Source organism: Ambystoma mexicanum, chromosome 9, assembly GCF_040938575.1.
Source record: "Ambystoma mexicanum isolate Mex_15411 chromosome 9, UKY_AmexF1_1, whole genome shotgun sequence".
In the NCBI taxonomy this organism is placed as follows: Eukaryota; Metazoa; Chordata; class Amphibia; order Caudata; family Ambystomatidae; genus Ambystoma; species Ambystoma mexicanum.
In genome coordinates this window covers 1,088,460,147-1,088,479,868 of record NC_090931.1, presented here as the reverse complement: position 1 = coordinate 1,088,479,868, position 19,722 = coordinate 1,088,460,147, and the positions used below count along the sequence as shown (strand labels likewise).

The 19,722-nt window shown below is 45.7% G+C and overlaps 1 protein-coding gene across 11 annotated transcripts in view; it reads left to right on the top strand.

The window, feature by feature from the left end:
• GPD2 (glycerol-3-phosphate dehydrogenase 2) overlaps window positions 1-19,722 on the top strand; it is a 2,458,594-nt gene that overhangs the window by 659,692 nt on the left and 1,779,180 nt on the right. For 10 of the 11 annotated variants that reach the window (XM_069616409.1, XM_069616412.1, XM_069616410.1 and 7 more), the window contains one exon: window positions 18,509-18,680. The exons of the other annotated variant lie outside the window; for it this stretch is intronic. In XM_069616409.1, the coding sequence (XP_069472510.1) occupies window positions 18,509-18,680 (172 nt within the window). The remainder of the gene's footprint in view (window positions 1-18,508; window positions 18,681-19,722) is intronic. 11 annotated transcript variants of the gene reach the window in all.

The following is a 19,722-nucleotide window of genomic DNA, read 5'->3' as shown; positions in this document are numbered from 1 at the left end:
AGAAAGATTAGAGGGAGGGAGACATCCCCCTAACCTTGTGAACCTTACACCAGAACCGAGGAATTCACCCCCTTTGTCAAGAAGATTAAAGAAAGCAGTACACGAAGGGCCAGGGACAGGAAGGCCTTGCCCCTGGAGACTAGCCAAGAAAAACCCAATAGTGAAGACCGCTTTGGGCAATAAGGAATGCTGATGTTTCTTTGAAGTGTGCTTTGAGAACTTTTAAACCGAGATCTTTGTGTTCACGTCGAAACAAGATTGCAACCTTGGGCAGGGAGGCATTCCATTGGGAGATAGTCTCACTTTTCTTGGAGCCTCACCACTTCCTTGGATGGCTACTCACCGGCTATGCCTGAATGACGAAAAAAATGAGATACTTCTGTTGGGACCTCCTTCAATGATCAAAAGACTGGACCCTGAATACTCCTCCTTTGTGAAAAGGCTGGGCCTATACTAAGACTCCTCCCTTTCACTCAGACGGCTTGTCAATGCCATTGCCTCGAAGAAGGGAGTAACGTAATGATACGTGGAGGGGCACTCCAATGTATTATTCTCTAAAGAGATGGATATGTCTCTTTGACAAAATTTGTGTGTTTAGGAATGAAGTACTATCATTTCTGGTGCAAGGGGGTATTATCTCCTGGCCCTTGGAGACCAAATTCAAACAAAACCCATACAGCCTGTTGTTACCAACAGGTAACCCCTATGCACTCTAACAGAGTCAACTGACCACCTGGTTATATTTAGTTACAAGAAATACATAAAATACACAAACATTATTCAATTTCTCCATTACATCTGATCTCCGTGAAATTTAAAATGATATTTACTTAGACTTAAACAAAATTTCCAACAAAACATTTAGTGTTGATGGTTCAAGTTCACCATCCACAAATACAGTAGTATTGATTTCAAAGCAGTAGATTTCCACTACTGTGCTTGTACAATTATAGTTTTATGAAACAACCCGATTTGTTCCCCTAAATACAGTGGTGAAACAATACATGGTCTTTTACCACTGTATTTAGGGGAATGAATCGGAGATCAGTTGTATTTCTTGTAACTAAATAGAACCAGGAGGTCAGTTGACCCTTTTAGAGTGCATAGGGGTTACCTTTTGGTAACAGGCTGCATGGGTTTTAATGCCATTACCTCCTCAGTGGCCTAGACAACTAAACTAATCAACGCCTCTAGATTGTTCCTCTCCCCAGACAGTTGCCTGACAATTGCAAGAGCCACCATCAGATCTAGCCTCAATTACTGTAATGCCCCTTTTGCAGGTTCTTCTGACCACAACCTACAAATGTACCAGGTCATCCAAAACAACGCCCTCAGTGCAGCTTTGAGCATTCCCAGAAGGGAACACATTACTGCAGCTAAAATAAAAGTCAATTAGCTGCCTGTCCTTAAATGGATCCTCTTCAAAACATTGTCCTTCACGCATAGGTGCCTATCCAAGGATGCACCACCCTACCAATCCCAAAAATCACAAAAGCCTCCTCTGCCAGACCTACTAGAACAGTCTACTCCCACTGCATCATCCAGCCTAAATTTAAACAGGCTAAAGCTGGAGACTCCAGCTTCCCAGCCACTGCTGCCAAACACTGGAACTTGCTCCCACACAACTTGAGCGCCGAGCACTCTTAATGGACTTTCAGAAAAGATCTAAAAACACTGTTGTTCACCTAACATGATTATGTACCATAATAATTGTCACTTCAAGACAACTTATGTTGTAAAATATAAGTACTCTGTTCTTAAGAGAAAAATGCTTATGTAACAGCATCTTGATGCCCCAGGGCTTAGTGTGCTATATACATGTAAAATTAAATAAATAAATGACAGCACAATCATCTGCCCAACTCAAATACATCTATTGGACCATGTGGTACTTGTGATGAAAATCTTTTTGAAATGTGCATTTTCATGACGCACCTTACACATGGATTCACGAACAGAGAAGAGAGAGGATGTTGTGGCCGTACAAGAATTAATCGAAATGTGTGGTTATCAAGATCACATTTCACACATTATTTGATGGTCCAAGTTTGAAATAGAATCAAGCATGCATGTAAACTTAACTGATATTGTGCATACTAGTATTTTCTCTCTGATTTACTCCATATGAAAAGTAAAAAGGCTAGCAGGAATGTGTAAAGAGTGAAGAAAGGATTTACACTAACCCAACAAGTACGCAACACTGACACCTCTGGGAAGGTATCCCGGTCAAAATCAAGAAAATTCAGCTTTGAGTAAGTAAACCAAACTTTTGATAACATCAGATTCCCAACCAATAGTTCAAAAGGATCAATTGGATTATTTTCAGTGGCGTTCGTTTTTTCCATAGTCCAGACAAATGCAGTGTCTTTACTTATTTGCCCACATAAAGCGGGACCCTTTATTTATTTTTTTTTTTTTTTTTTTAGAGGATCCCATTTAACAATCAGTGTTTTCCCTGTGTAGTGCAGCAGCTGACTTAATGATGTGGGAGATGTTATATATGTTGATTACAGTAATCTGGAATATACATGCATTTGCCTTTATTGGAGGCTAGTATGGTATTCAAAGCCATGCAGTCCCGTAGAGCCATATCGAAGGATTCACAAGGCTACCTTTTCACTGCTTATCAGTGTCAAGAGACTGGTTATCAGTGTCAAGGCACTGCTTATCACTGTCAAGGCACAGGTTATATCTCTGTTTAGCATAATACCTAGCCAGGGTGACAAACCTTAGGCAAACCTGTCACATCTATAATCTCTTATTGGTGCTACAGGCTGTAATGTCAAATGGTTGGTAAAATATAACTGATGTAATAGGAGGCTGACCAGAGGGTTGGAAGAGAATTGTAGGCATATGTTACACAGATATAACATGTAGCATGATGTCGCATAACTATATTCTGTGAAGAAAAATCCTTCATCAAAGAAGAAAGGGACACCACTGAGCGAAATGTCTCTTAGGTTGAATGGCTACAATCACATTTGCTTTTTAACATAAATTGGGTGGCAAGGTCAGTAGAACAGAGGAGACCTTTAGTAGCAGAGGCCAATCCAATATGAGCTGGGTTCTTAGCCGGTTATGAGGGTGGAACAAAATGTAATTGCTCAGTTAAGTGATACTGAGAACTCGATCTTTCACAGGCCTTGGAACCGAGAGTCTCAGTGATAAAGCTCAAATTATCACTGACCCCACACAATCTAAAGGGACAAGTACCATCAGAAATCCAGAATCTAGATAATAGGGCAAGTGTGCACAAACTCAAATGTCAGATATGGCCTCGATACAGCAGTACTGCCAGGTTGGATAAAAACAGCTATTTCTGTAAACCATGGATAAATGTCCATAGCTGTGGATTTAGGATAATCTGTCTCAAAAGAAGTAACAATTCCCTTCTCATGTGGCCAGGAGAAGGAAGCTACAGTCCAATCATCTCCCGAGGGATGCTGCACTGGGGGAAGATTACCTGGGGGGGTAGCACCCTCATGGAATGAGGGATGACATCCTAGGAAACACACAATACACTTCAGCCACAATCCAAGCTCACTCAGTCTCGTCCCGTCTCCATGGTGCAAGACTCCTTAATACTTCTATGCATGCAAACAAGGTAGAGGTGTGTCCTCAAGAAGAGCAGTCACGACATCCTGAAAAGTAGTAGCCACGAAGAAGATGCGCAGAGTGCAGAAGAGTACCTTGTGTTACTGCAGTGAGCAGACTAGCCTATTCAAGTTGGTCAAACCTGATTTACAAATGAAAAGCAAGGAAAAACTCCAAACAGAGACCAGTCCTCCCGGGAGGAGCCACGAGCAAGAGGACGGCGTTCGCTCCCCCTGGGAAGGAAGCTGAGATGCCCAAGTCGCGGTCAAGGGCTCCGGAGCCGGTCCTGAGTGACTGGCTGGGACAGCAGGCTGGCGGACGAAGACGGCAGGCGATCCTGAGGTGTCGGTAGCAACACAACCTCCTAAAGGAAGGCCAGTGCTGTGGAGCTGCCACAGACCAAGCCGCGCCAGCACCTTCCAAGCAGCGCAAGTTCTGCGGTGCACAGAGGAAGCTGGGACAGAGCGAACACCCTCACAAGCCAAATCCACAGGTATGCAAATGGGTAGGCAATCGCTAGGGAGAGGAAGAAGTTGTGGCAAGAGAAATGGGGGAAAGAAACACCCTGTTCTTAGGGTCTGGGACCCTGATGTGTGAATGATGTTGTGGCAAGAGAAAAGGGGGAATACCACCCTTAACGTAGGGTCTGGGACCCTGAGAAGGAGAAAAGATGGTGGCAAGTGAGGAAGGAGGAAGAATATCCTGAACCTGGGGTCTGGAATCCTGAAAGTGATAGCAAAGAAGCTGTTACATCTTTGGTCGTATATGGTAGTGCTTGGCAGGAGAGTAAACCAAGGCTACCAAGAAAGAGGAAGAGAAAGGGGGATACCACAGTTGTTCTTAGTCATAGTCACTATACCTGGGAGAAAGTGAACCAGGTTGGATCTGCAATAGGTATTACTTGGCAGGAGAGTACACCAAGGCTACCTAGAAGGAGAACTAATAAAGCCAGGTTAGTCTGGGGCTCTCACCTAAGTAAAGGACAGTTGTGGCAGATGTTAGTACTTGGCAGGAGAGTACACCAAGTCTACCTGGGAAGAAAACTGTATTTGCTACGCAAGTGTGGGACTCACACCCATATAAGAACAATAGTTGTAACTTCTGTTTTGTAGTCACACTACTGGGGAGAAGAATGAACCTGGTTGGCTTTGTAAAAGGAAGATAAACCTGGGAAAGGGAGACAACCTCTAGGATTGTAAACATTGTGGCAAAGTCAAGAGAAGGAAGCCATTCTCTTGACCTCCATTGTAACTTTTTGTTTTTGTACCATTTGGAACTTTGTGTTCGGAACTGTTGAAAATAACTGTGAAGGATCTTCTATGATAACATTACTTTGCACCTTTTGGTTAAGTTGTTAGTGTCAGGTCTAGAGTAAGGGTTTTGACACAATGGTGGACAATTCTCTATTTTTGACACCCTGACAGACCATTGTACGATTTATGTTGAGGCAGGAAAATCCCTCTTGGCGTTGGGGCTAGCGAAGCCTTTCCCCAACCCTATATATACTTTAATAAAATGAGCCTGCCCAGACCTGTCTAGAAGATGATGATTCCCTGGGGGATATGGAAGGGGGAGTACCCCCAGATATTGAGGCGGTAGGTGGTGAGATGGAGCAGGCTCAGGATAGGGAGGGCGGGGTAATGGGGAAGCAGTGGACATATCATGATGCTGTCTATAATACTTGAAAGTTATGATTGAGGTTCACTGTTTTTTGTCTGTTTTTGTTTGGAAAAATTAATAGAAATTGTTTTTAAAAAATACTTTAATAAACATCTGTAGCAACAAAAATGCCACCTGTTTCGATCTCTCACTACTGCACCCTCAGACAATTCATACTAGAAACGTAAGAGTGAGATGAAGGAAAGCCATAATGTGTAGTCAGTTCCACAGTCATTGTTCAGTTATATGATAAACGTTTCAAACAATTCTTGGATCATCAACAGTTCCTCATAGTGCGCCAAAGGTAATACAGACAAAATAAGCTCCCACCAATATAAAGAATATTAATGGTGCCCATAGATTGAGGTAGTCATCAGGAGGCACCAGTAAGGGTGCAGGAGACGTGCAATCAACCTTCATTATAGAAAATTGCACAAGAAAACCCAGAAGAAGGATTTATTTCGATAGTCAGAAAAAACAAGGTCATAATAAAATTGTAGAGATGCATGATACAACAAGAGCGCAGGAGTTTTTTGGCAGTCATTCTACTTTTTGCAGCCTTTTCGTCCTCATCTGTTTTGCATGCAGGGCCTATATGTGCTGTGTGTGCAATCATCTTTTATTCATACTCACAGCAGAGCTGCAAGCTAATTACCTCCCAAGATGAGGACAGAGGTTTTGCCTTTTCTGAGGCTTTTATCTGTGCTCTTTGAGCAGGAGGGTGCTGGTCTTCAACTCTTCAGCTGAAAGTGAAGTTACTGGAGGTGTCATTAAAATCTGAGTTGGTGCTTGAGCTGATTCTGATAGCTGGTAAACAACTGGATGAGGAGATGCAGTCGATGTAGCTTGACTCAGTGGTGAAACTGCTCTAGGTGCCGGTGGCTGGTGAGAAGCAGCCGCTTGAACAGGCTTTGGGAGCGATGTGGATTCTGGAGATGTCAGTGGTGCTGGAGCCTCAGGCATCGGCAACTCCTTCTTGCACTCAGAAGCATGACTTCATGATGAATGTCCTCGACACTTGGCTGCAGTGTTGGTGGTCAGTAACATTTGGAAAGGCCCTTTCCATCCTGCTTGTAGGGCCAACTACCACTGGTGAGCACAGGTGTAGATAGGTCAACACACACAAGCAAATGGCAGGAATCGTTAGGAACTTCAGGAAGAACCTCTTTCATCTGGAAATACAGAGATTGGACAGCCTTTATCAAGGACTTAAACTAATTCAAGATACTTTCATCTTCAAAATGCAGGTTCACTCTACACAGAGTTATTGGGGGGTTTGGGGGTAGAGGCTCTGCAAGTGAGGTACCCTTTCACAATTTAATGTGTTTATAATCCATTTGACTTGTTTGCATTATTTTGCATATGGTGGAATGCATGCAACAATGCATCAGGCCATCCCCCAGACTCATCTTTGACAATCTCATTTGCAGCATTTCCAATCACTAGATTGATGGTGATCTGCAGAATGGTGGATTAACATTCTATACTTTGCAGATATCTTTAAATCACCTGAATTGTGAAATGTATGCCGTGGTCGCCAGCTAGATTGTTAATTAGCTTGGAAACAGGGAGACTGAAGCAGGGAATACATGCTGTTAAAAGTTTCTTTCTTATGATGGTGACATCTGCTTTCCTATAAATAAGCTTCTACCTAGCCAGAAAAGGTGTCTACTATGATCGGAACATATTGGTATGACAGGCTTTCAGAAATATGTGCAAAGTTTACCTATACATTCAAGAGTGGCCCTTCTGGGGTTGGGTGTGCGGTGGGCAACATTTTGACAGATTGTCCAATGTTGTAAGCAAAGGAATTGAACATTTTCTACAATCATAATGATCTACAGTGGAAATATAAAGAGGAAACCAGTCACGCTTAACAAGAGCAGTCGTACCTGCCTTTCACCGTTTGGGCTTTTGAGTGGGGTCTGTCGGACAAGGTAGGGTTATCGTGCTGTAGGCACTACCAAGCAACCAGTGGGTCTGCACCATATAGTAGAGTGTCTGCGTGCAGCTTACATCCTTTGTGAGACCATTATGCCTTCTCTTGTTCAAGAGCTAAATCCTGTGAAATCCTGCAATACAGCTGAACTAGAGAGAGCAGCACAATCGGGGGCTGCGCTGCTGAAACACGGATAACAAAATGCTTAGGCATCCAAAGGGCCTCAGAGAGCTGCAGCCCGCGCTACGTCATCACCCATAGCATTTCCTTTTGCATTGTCAGAGACAGATGACTTATGAGCTTTGCATTTTACTACAGTGATAGCAGAATGCAACAATAAGGCATCAAGTAGTGCAAATAACTGTTACCTATTAAATGTAGGGGTACCAGCTGAGGTAAGGAAACCTTGCTGCTTTTACAATATATCAAAATCAAGCATAACACCATGGACCTAACGGGAGTTAGTATAAATAGCGGCAGATGTATCCTTTACTAGAATACAGGCACATGTAAGAGCAGTAAATTCTGCAACCTGGGAATATCGGGCGTTAGGCATGCAATATGATTCTAATACTTCCTACTTTGTGCAAGTTTCATATTCGGCTTTAAGCTAAATTAAATTGGGGTTTTGTAACACTACATTGTTGAGATCAGGGAGTTTGGAGTTGTTATGTAACCATTAGACAGTCATGTGGCTCGCTATCAGTGGGTTTAGTGAGCCGGGAAGATAGGTATAGGATAGAACTATGAGATATATTCAAATTAGCAGTAAAAAGTAACAGTTTCTCACACTTGTTCAAGTGGGGATTAGAAATGTGTAGTTTCTCCTTTTAGGAGTAAAGTAGTAACATTGTGGGACACTGCAATACTCACTGTTTGTCCTTAGACCAGGGCATCTGCCTTCTCTACTATTTAGGCAGTAGCGGCGATGGATCAGAGACTGGGTGGCAGTCCTGCACTAGAGGGTCCAATGATGAGCTATAGTAGGCAGTCGGGTGGTGCTTGTCACTGAGCAATTGGATCAGAACTCCTAGAACAATACCATTTAATTCATCACAATAGAGGGAAAAGGTTTTGGATAATTGCGAAGATCTATAGCCAAGGCTTTTGATATAGCTTGTTTGATTTTAGTGAATGCATCATCAGGGGACCAGAGTAGAGGTTTCAATGTTGAATATAAGGTAAAGGCTTTAAAGCACAATAAATCTGTAACCCAACATCCATTTTGTTAAGCATTCTGACACTTCTAAAGACCCTCTCATTCACTTGTGTGTCACATGTTTGCGGATTTGGAGGATGACTTCGAGTTTGGGCCTGTGATGTTGTGCTCCAAGTAATGGCCTCACATTTGACACAGTTGGAGACTATTCTTAGGGCTTTATGACACTTCAGAGGAAGTGCAGTTAACAATCCTGCTGGCATACTTCTAGCAAAGGAGATACTAAAAATTACTTAACACAGTTTTCCAAAGCAGACCATCATCTAAACAAGAAAGAGTTTAGATATCTTTACAAAATCTGGGAGGAAAAAACGGTTCAGCTCTCTGCAAATCCCTTTGCGACCCATTTGAATATGTACTGTAAAGCTTTATATGTAATGGCAAGCTAACATTTTCTATCAGGGTGTATATTTACTGAAAGAACTGTTAAGCACAGATCTACCACTCTGAGTTTAGATGTTTCTGCAGCTATCGATGAAAAAAGGGTTGCCTTATTCAGGATGGTGGGAAGGACAGGCAAAACAGCTGCATTCTCAGCACAAAATGGCAAGTTCGTTCTCCAGGTTTTTTTTTTATTGGAAGAGTCGGGTATACCAAAAGCTTCAGGTCTGTAAAATAAACCCCTGTTGAAGCAGTGATTCAATGCAGGTTTTTGTATTGGCATATTGTAGGACAACGGGAAGCTGTTTGGCTGGGTTCGGAATATTGTACACAGGTTCTAAAATCACCTGAATAGTTAAATGTGTACCACAGCCACCAGCTATCTCATTTGAGTGGACCATAATTGTGGGGGACCGTAAGGAAGGCATGGTATCAACAGTAAGACAGACACAAGTGACCACAGTTCAGGGGTGTTTATTGAACTTCAAAAAGGGTTTGAAAAATGCTTGTCTGATCCTAATTCTACAGATGGGAGAAAGCTACGACCATCAAATAATAATAACGCAGTCCTACTGGTGTCTTGTCAAAATAAAAGGGCCTATACTAATAAACCTATTACCAAGCCTTACCTCTAAATACAAATAGTGTGGAAAAAAGAAAGAAGTGTTCACAAAATGATATGTCAGAATGTCCAGGCCGTTGGCCTCCCTTCCCCACATTTTCAGCACGGGACAAGGCAGTACACTCGAGTTTAGTAGAGTTTCTCGTTTCTCTAGCATGAGGATACAGTTCAGTCCTTAGCACCAGGGCCTTCCGTGCCCAGGTCTCTTTGCTTTTCAAAGTCTCTCTTTTCAGAGGGCCTGATGCAACATACAAACAATAAGTTCTTTTCCTCTTAGGATTTCACAAGTACTCAATTTCTCAGGTGATTCACTATTCACCTTGGATCCCCCTCAGCTGGGCTCAGATCCTTTTCAACACAATATTCAATCAGTCTCCCTCTGCCGGACTCAGATCGATTTCAATTTCCAATTTAACTTTTAACAAAAAACTTGCTTTAACCAAAAGCTGTCAGCTGATCTCCCTCTGCCGGGCTCGGACCAACTTCATCTACTTTGTCATCAACTTTCTTTGATAGCGGACCGACAAGCCCTAGAAGCTGTACTCCAGCAGACCAGTGAGGAGGCCTGATGACTCTGTGAACGGCTAGCTTTCCCCCATATGAACAAGTCTGGAAGCACCATAACAAAGTACACACTTGTCCCCACTCTATGGTGGAGGTGAGAGAATATTGGCCAGCAGATGGGCTTAATGATGACAGGCCCAGAATAAAAGAGGAGGCAGCTGGGACTATAGGCATGGATTGAATCCCGAAGTCAAGTGCTTCAAACAGCAGCACATACCCAGTGCAAACGAATCGGGGGAGTGTGTATAAGGAAATGGATACATCAGAGACACATGTGACGAGATGGTGGACCTGCTTGAGTCCGCAGCCTGTGTGACACACGGAGCCTAGACCGGTTGGCCCACAGTGCGGGTGCGTACTGGCAAAGATCGGACTGTAGCCACATTGATACGTGGGAGGGCACAATCCACCCTGGTGGCTAATAATTGGCTCCCGGACACCCCCAGCGCGGCTCGCCAGGGCTCAGCGTCCAACATCAGTTTCCTCCCGTCTGGGGCTGGAGAGAGCGGAGGCTTGCCCACAACTCTTTGGCACGACGACATGTCCAGCAAACCACTAAGAATGAAGAGCAAGCAGCCCAAGCTGGAAGAGTACGCCAGAACACCGCTGGGCCCGGAAGGAGCCAGGAGCAAGGATAAAACCCCCGCTGGGAGCGCAGTCACCATGGGCACCAATCAGGAGGTCCTTACGGCGATCGCAGATCTGAAAGTAGCCTGGGAGACCAAACTGGGTCTGGCTATGACTGAATTGAAAGCAGCACTGGAACTGAAAGTAGGGGCAGTGCAGGAGGAAGTGAACATTCTCCGACAAGATGTCAGGTCGCTGGCAGAGCGCAAAGAGAACCTGGAGAAAGAGAGTTGGGCCCGAACACAGCGGACTATGCAACACATAAAGCAGACCTGGACGCCCTAGTGCAACACGTGGGTAATCTCGAATGCAGGGCGGAGGGACGTGCCCGAAGGAATAACATCTGCATTGTTGGCTTGCCGGAGGGGGCCGAGGGATCCAGCCCTACAGAGTTCATTGAATCTATGCTGCTACAGGAGATAATGGGAGGAGTCTTGTTCCCGCGGTTCGCGGTGGAAAGGGCGCACAGAGCTCTAATGAGGAAGCCGCCGCCAGGCACCCCCCCTAGACCAGTGATCGGCAAGATCCTGAACTATCTGGACCGAGAAAGAATCCTGGAACATTTCCGTAAGGGTGGAACAATACAAAGAGGAACAGCAAATATAACCGCATACCCAGACTATACCCTGTTGGTACAACATAGCCGCATGAACTTTGGGACTGTAAAAAGAAAATTGCGTGAAGCAGGCTACAAGTACATGCTGCTCTACCCGGCGAAGCTGAAGGTGTTCTATAAAAACAGAACCTTGTTTTTCAAAACCCTGGTAGAAGCTATGGGGTGGCTCGACATGCAGAGCTGCCCCCAGGAGGCGGGCATCCAGATGGGAGAAGGAGAAGGAAGAGATAAGTAATCTATGAAGGGGGCACTAATGGGTGCTGCAGCCTAACACTGTGGGACATGATCTTTGTAATAGATGTAGCTTACGGGCTAGCATGATCAGGTTGGATTGGGACATGATACGTGAGCACTGAGACTTTTAACCTAGTTAGGGAGCCTTGCAGAGCTAGTTCTCATACCCCCATTTAGAGTAGTTTAGTTAGGTTACCGGTAGACCGGTGACACCCTGCTGGGTTTCTGCCCTCGGCACACCGAGACAGTACCAGAAGCGTGGTTGCCTGAGATCCAGGGATGGAACTGGGCATTTGTGGGGGTTGGGGGTGTGCGGGGTGGGGAAGGGTGGTGTGTGGGGGTTTGTTGTTGGGGAAAGGAAGGGGGGGGAGTTTATTGGGGGCGGGTGGGTGATGAGCCAATACGGGAATCTTATCAGGCGGGAGGGAGGATGGAGGGGGAGAGCAGGATATCGCATCTATGGCGTCGGGGTGCCTTAGAGTGGTCACCTGGAACGTTAGGGGCCTCAATAGTTACTTGAAGCGCAATAAAGTTATGATGTACCTGAAAAGGATGAGGGTTGACATAGCTTTATTGCAGGAGACCCATCTTACCAGGCAGAAGTTGGAGGTGGTCAAGAGGAAGTGGAGGGGGAGCGTTGTGGGTGCCACATACTCGGCATATGCAAGAGGAGTTATCACCTGGATAGCACCCCACGTACCATTCCAGATGCTTCAGTCCATAGGGGACCCAGAAGGCAGATTGATTGTTGTAAAGGGGATGCTAGAAAACCAGGAAGTGAGTATTGTAAACTTATATGTCCCCAACCAAGATACAGCGGCCTACTTTCGGACCCTGTACGGTAAAATTAGCCCCCTACTGGGTGGCGGGATCCTATGGGGTGGAGACTTTGATTGTGTACTGGATCCCAAGGTGGACAGATCAGACAGCAAGCTATAAAAACCCACCCTGGCTGCAAAGATTTTACAGGCCCTCTTGAGAGACTTTGATCTAGTGGATATTTGGAGGCAGATGCACCTAACAGATAGGCAATACTCACACTATGCGGCACCACATGATCTGCACACGAGACTGGACTACATGTTTGTTGCTGCCGATCTGATAAGTGGGATGAGAGGCGCGGAATATAAGGCCAGGTTGCTCTCGGACCACTGCCCTTTGGTCCTGGAGTGGCAACATCAACCCCTTAGAACACGGATCCCGATGTGGAAGCTCAGAGCCGAGGCTCTGCAGGACTCGGGATTCCGGGAGGATTTAAGGTAGGAGATCACAGAGTATTTTGAGATTAATACTGGCAGTGTTCGATCTATGGGAACTGTGTGGGAGGCATTTAAGGTGGTGGTGCGGGGGGCGGCTATGTCAAAATCCAGAGGGCTCCAGGGGGGCATAGAACAAGAGCTGCGGGGAACGGAGGAGGAGCTGGAAGACATTATGCGTAGGGGAGGCACTTCTGGGGAGGACAGAGTCACGACGAGACAGCTTCAACAAGCTAGTTGTGAACATTGGGACAGGTTATGTAAATTAAGCTATAAGAAATATGTGGAGAGACAGCATGCAGGGGGAGATAAACCTGGAAAGTTGCTGGCCTGGCTATATAAGAGCGAGGCACCAAGGCCCGCGATCTTAGAAATTAGAGGGGAGGGAGGTTGGATCCTGGACACCCAGGAAGAAGTAAATGGCGAGTTCCTGGGATACTACAAAGGGCTCTATGAGGACCCAGGCGGAGCTGGAGACAAGTAAATCCGGGACACGCTAGGATACATAGGCCTACCTACCTTAGACGACTTAGAACGGGCAGACCTAGATGCCCCAATCACAATAGAAGAGCTTGAGTTAGTGATTCGTCACCTGCCCACTTGTAAGGCTCCGGGGTCAGATGGGCTACCGAGTGAATTTTACAAAACCTACAAACAAGAGCTGCTTGCCTCGTTGCTGGCAATGTTTAATGAGGCGTATGAGCAGGGCAGGTTGCCAGAGTCCCAACGAGAGGCAGTGATCATTCCACTTTTAAAGCCAGGCAAGCCGAGCACAGACTGTTGGTCATACAGACCCCTATCAGTGCTCAATCAGGATAGCAAAATCCTTACGGCAGTGCTGGCTAACAGGCTTAAGCGCGTCATTGGCAAACTGATACATCCTGACCAGACACGCTACGTCCCTGGTAGGAATATAACTGATAACCACAGGAGACTGCATCACATTATTGATCAGACAGAGGAGGATCTGGATGAGCTGGCGATCGTCTCGCTTGACGCAGTCACGTCTTTTGACTCAGTAAGGTGGCCCTGGTTGTTGGCGACTTTAGAAGCCTATGGAATGGGTCACGGGTACCTTAGGCGGGTTAAAATGGAATACAGCTCCCCAATTGCCAGGGTTAAAAATGGTTCCATGATCTCAGACAAAAGGCAATTTAGCAGGGGCACCAGACAGGGTTGCCCCTGGTCGCCCATGTTGTACATATTGGCGCTAGAGCCATTGGCTGTCTGTCTTGGACAACAATACGGGGAAATTGGGATATGCACCGCGGGTGGTCCGCATCTCATTTCATTATACGCTGACGACATGCTTTTGTACCTGCGCTTCCCAGAAGAGAATACACAATACATCCTGGAGGTGATGGAACGGTATGCTGCCCTTTCCGGCATAGCGGTAAACCCCAAGAAATCTAGCATGTTCTCTTTGGGGAGATACAGACATGTCCCGCCAGGGGGTTTGCCGGTGTTGCCAATACCCTGGCGAACTGAGTCGTTCTGGTATCTCGGAATCGACATATACCATACGACAGTAGAAGAACATAAACAAAACACGGTGAAGGCAGGGGAAGGTATCAAAAATAGCATGGGATTCTGGTCCAGACTGCCCCTGGCCATGATGGGGAGAGCAGCTCTAATCATGATGGTGGTCCTACCCAGACTGTTACATTTCTTTGTAAATATTCTGCATGTGATCCCTAGGCGCTGCGCTGGTCTCCACAGCTTGTGCAGAGGCTTTAAATGGCATAACTCCAGGAACAGGGTGGCTCTTTGGGAATTACAGAATTCATGTGATAGGGGGACAATAAACCTGCCGAATTTTGAGGTCTACTATCTAGCAGGACAATTGCAATATGTGGCCAGGTGGCTGTCTGAGGAAGAAACAGCGGAAACTAGGCTGTTGTGCATGGAACCGGCTCCCTACTGCCTCAGAGAGGTGGTGTGGCTGTCCAAGCCTAAGGTACTAGAGATGGCACAGCTGTTGGTGCTTGGTTGGGAGGTTTAGCACAGAGCATGGCAGATGGTGGGATATCCGGCTCCGTTTTCTATGCAGGTGCTGCTGGCGGCGCTATGTAGAGAGGATCCCCAATTGATACAAGGGGTCCTTAGATACTGGGAACCAATGGGCGTGGCCACTCTGGGAGACATATGGCAAGACGGAGAGCCGCTAGAATTCCAGAAATTGGTGGAGGACACCGGGGTGCACAGAGGGCAGCATATAACCTACTCCAGGATAGTTAAGCGGGTGCGGGAAAAATGGCCGGCGGTGGTGCTCACGGAACAACCGGATGCCACCATGGAGATGATATGACATTTCGGAGGGTGGGCACGAGATATCCCACATTTATGAGTTACTGGGGTCTAAGGTGGGGAAGGAATTGTCCCTTTTGAGACAGCTCTGGGAGGAAGAGGTGGGTGAGCCTATGTCGGATGGGTTGTGGGATAGAGCCTAAAGATACCACAAGAAATTGTCCCGAAATGCGAGGCTCCAACAGATCCAATTATACGTTACACATAGGGCATATTTGACCCCCAGTAAGATTGCTAAATTTGGGGGCCAGACGATTCAGAGATGCCCCAGGTGCGGGGAGGAGGAAGCCGGGATGTTACATATGTTCTGGGCTTGTCCGGAGGTGGGCAGATTTTTGTCTGAACTAAAGACACGCCTGGCGGAAAAAGGCATTACGCTGGAGGTGGAGTCGGCCTGGGCATGCATGCTAGGAGGTTTCCCCAGACCACGTCATCTGAGGCACATTAGCAAGATGAAGGACCTGGCATACATCCTGGCCAAAAAGAGGATTGCAATGTGCTGGAAGGCAGCTCATAGGCCCAGGATGGAGTTGTGGTGGGCTGACCTCTTGAAGTGGGCCGAGGCTGAAACGGCTGTTTGGTTCGAAGTGATCAGCAGGGGTGGTGAGGAAGATGTAGGACCCCTTATCGAATGGAGGCAACTGGTGGCCACCATGGTGGGCCCTTCCAAGCCCGATCACAGAGATGATGATACGGATGAGATGAGGACAATAGACCCACCTGAGGATGTACAGGCTGATGATACGGACATTATGGCTCAAGTTGGGGGGGGGGGGTGGGAGGGTGCGGGACTGAAGAACATAGTTTGTAATGTTACCTTGTTAGACCTGAATATGGAAGTCTCAGTTATTGTATTGTTTGGTGTGTTGTTATAAAATAATAAAAAATGTTTTTAAAAAAAATCTTTCTTTATGCTATTAACATCAAAGACTTTTGAATGTACTCAGGGTTTTGCTTGACCTGTTGCAGGACCACTTCGATTTCACAATTCTTTATCACTCTTTTGCTTTTGCCACCTTTCATTTGGATACCTAACAGAGACCTTCGAATGAGCACACATGTGGTGCTGGACCACTCCGTCTAAAGTATTGTATCTTGGCTTCAAAGTTCAATCACTCATCTGTTTAATTTTGCTCACATCGAATACCACATACGATTCATACACTCTTTGCTTCAGTTTTCATTATACGATGTTGCTGCTTGCAACCTTAGCTTCAACACAGACCAGTCTGGTATCAGCCTCTACTCACCGACTGTGCTGACTTCACTGGTGCTGTTTTGTTGTAGGAGCCAAGAACAGTACCACAGTGACAATCGATTCTCCCCACCTTGACTATCGAGGCGGGAGAGCTCCGGGTACCTCCGACACACACTGCAGGATTCTCCAGCATTGATTCCTGGTCTTAAGTTTCCTATTCTCGTAGGTTCATGAAAGGAACAGTCTCTCATTGAAAAGGTCAAGGGCACTTCCCGCCTTGCGATTGCCTTTGGTTTTGCCGTCTTTCGCCTTGTATTAAACTGTCATCTTGGAACTGCTGCTTCCTCATGTGCTCTGCCTTGCTCAGAATGTGCTCTCGTGCTCAGCCTTTTATCTGTGTGGGGAAGTGTAATGGAAGTCAGGTCTGATCGTCAGTAATTGCCTGACCCTGCCTGCCCATTGTATTGGGACATGTTAGGTATACGGCTCAGATGTTAGTCCATTTTCTCTCAAAGTGAGCTGTCTGTGAGGAAGTGTTTGTGTTGGGAAGGGGGTGGGGGGTTGAGTTCCCAAATATCCTACCTGGTAGGATGGGGTAAAGGTTTTACAGGGAAGGGTAAGGGGATACTGCATCTTGCCATCCGGTGTCCCACTCCCACTCCCTGAAAACCCCTCAGCCGGGTGATTCTCCCGCACTGGTCCACCCCCCAGGAACTGGATCCAAAAGCGCGGGCTGTGTCTTGGCCACCTGGATGTCAGATCCCTGGGGACTAGCGGTTGAGACACCTTCAGGTTTCTCACAGGGACCCTGGTCCAGAAGTCCATATTGCAGCAAGTGAGGGCTGTTCCATGGTTCGTCTATCAGAGGAGATGGGTCTTGCAACACACCCATGAACTCCAACTTCCTATTTGCGGTTACATCCAAATAAATGCCATCTGGATAGAAATAAATGCCACATCCCATTTTACACAGCAGATTTAGCCCCAGGAGGTTTATATGTGCAGAAGGGCTTAGCAGGAAAGCAAGGTCTTCATAGATTGGGTCTAGTCGAACAGTCAAAGCTTGGACAAAGAGTGAGGTATAGGGTGACCTCCAATACCCACGCCATGTTTAACTTCATCTGAGCATGGAACATGAAGAAATTCTGAGGTTTTTTATGTTTAGCTGAAGCTTGTGTATCCACTAGACATGACCAATTTTTACTACTGCTGGAAGATTTTTCATAAGGAACAGATGGGTTGTTGCTGGTCCTTAAGCTGTCATATTGGGTATTAAAGGAAACCGGGGTGGAGGCAGAAGGAAAGAAAGGAATGACTGAGTAGGCTGTTGAGCCTGCCTGTTCAAGCATTCTGACTTCTATTTTCATAGTAGGTTCGTCCATTACTAATGCATCCCATAATTTGGCCTTGTGCATTATTTAATATTTAATAATTGTATTAAGCCCATGCTTGGGCTCCTGTGGCCTGAGGTCTTAAAAGCCAGTCCGCTATTAGGATCCAGGCAGTGGTATAATGGCAGCAGAGCACACCATCGTTTGCACAAAAATGTGTGCAGGAAAGTTTGCTCTGTAGTGAACAGCCTAGCACCCATTGCATATATGCTCTTTATTACAGTTTCCCACTGTTGCAATGTATTTCTCACTGGGCTCTGCACCTGAGTTGTCCTCTTCTCAGAGCTTCCCCCCATGCATGAGTCCATGGGCGTGGCCTTGCACTACTGGCAGATTTCCCATGCTCAGTGATCCACTAACAGAACCTTCCTGGACCTGATTTCCTCAGGGTTTCTTTCCACAAGAATTTAGGGAGCACTCTCCCACCTCACTCATCAGACTTGAATCTCTCTGGCTCACCCTTTTGCTTTTTCACATGAGGCAATGGTGTGACCTGTACTGAAGCGGCAGGGGTTAATACGGGGGAGCTCTTGGGATCCCCTATAGACTACTGTCAGGACATTAAGTAGCTGATGGCTTCCACTCCACCCGTCCCCCTACTATTCCCCAGTCCACCTCAATGGGCCCCCCTATTTTGTGACTTTCTTAGTTGAAAAAGTGTTTTCCTGACTCCAATATTGTGTTAATGTTGGTGGTTCTTGGACTAACGAGCAAAACTCCCACCCTTTCTGTCTAATCTGTTCCCTACCAGTATCTATTGATACATTCATCCTCACAAGAGGTAAACAATTGGCATGATTGAGAAATATGTACATACTTTGTTTGCTGCTTTTAGGTTCTAAAATGCACTTCCAAAGGTTTAAGCAAATTAATGAATTCATGATTTTATTTTTATTTCTAGATCACTGTAGCATATGTTGAAGCAGCCGAGCCAGTAAAACACTTTGTTATCAATGAACTTCCATCAAGAGAAGCTCAGCTTATGACACTTGAAAATACAAAAGAATTCGATGTGCTTGTGATAGGTGGAGGAGCAACAGGATCTGGTTGCGCTTTAGATGCTGTCACACGAGGTAATGATTAGTAACATAAGTAGTTCTTAACATAAAATACTTTTCTGCATCCAACCATATACCCTGTATTAGTAATATTGTTCTAAGAACATACTACATATTATGATCAATGTTGTACTGAGTTTCTTGCAGTTTGCCCTATTGGTGATTGGCACATCAATCTCTGGGAACATTCAGCACTCCAGAATCGTTACTAGATTAATTTTCACTGTGAGTGAAAGTAGGGTGTCCTGTTCAAGTCAATAAAGTAGTATTCCATGCAGAACACAAAAACAAGATACAACACGACTGATTACATTGGTTAAGTAAAAAAATAGAGGTAACAATTAATTCAAAACAATTGAGGTGGATTCCTATGACCTATTAAAGGGATGCTACATAAAATCAGATGGCACTTATTGGGATTCTACTGTGTAAAAAGTATGCTCATAATCAAAATATAGTTTCTCCAGCATGGGGTCTGGCATGGATTCACATACTCCTGAAAATTCATCATCAGGCCGGGAATCCTCTGTAAAAGAAACAGTTTCACTTTCACTTACAAACTGTATTTCTCCTCTAAACTAATAATTGTACTCTGGGTCATGCACCCCCAGCCAATGACAGTCCTCTCCCTAAGCCCCTCCTCTGGAAGCCATCTTCAGATTTCTACTGCACTTTCAAGTGTTGGGAGTCCTCTAGTTTTCCTCCATGAGCTACTTCTTTGTTTTTTCATTTTTCGAAGGATAAAGTTTCCATTTTTCTCTATAAGAGCCTCTGTGCTCTTCTCTCCATCTGCCCACAGCGGGGATCCATTTGTCGGTGAATTTCAGCGCCCCTCAAGGGCGAGGATCGTCAAAGTTTCTTCGAAGTTTCCAGAAGGCCATGGGGCCTACCCTGCACCTCTGACCATGATGCAGGAGAAGAAGGAAGGATGGTCCCTTTTCAAACTCTGCACCAGATGCGGAATACAGTATGTGTTTGTGGAGGACAAACACCTTCAATGCCTCTACTGCCTTCAACCGGACCACAAAGAAGGAGAGTGCGAGCTCTGCCTCGGCTT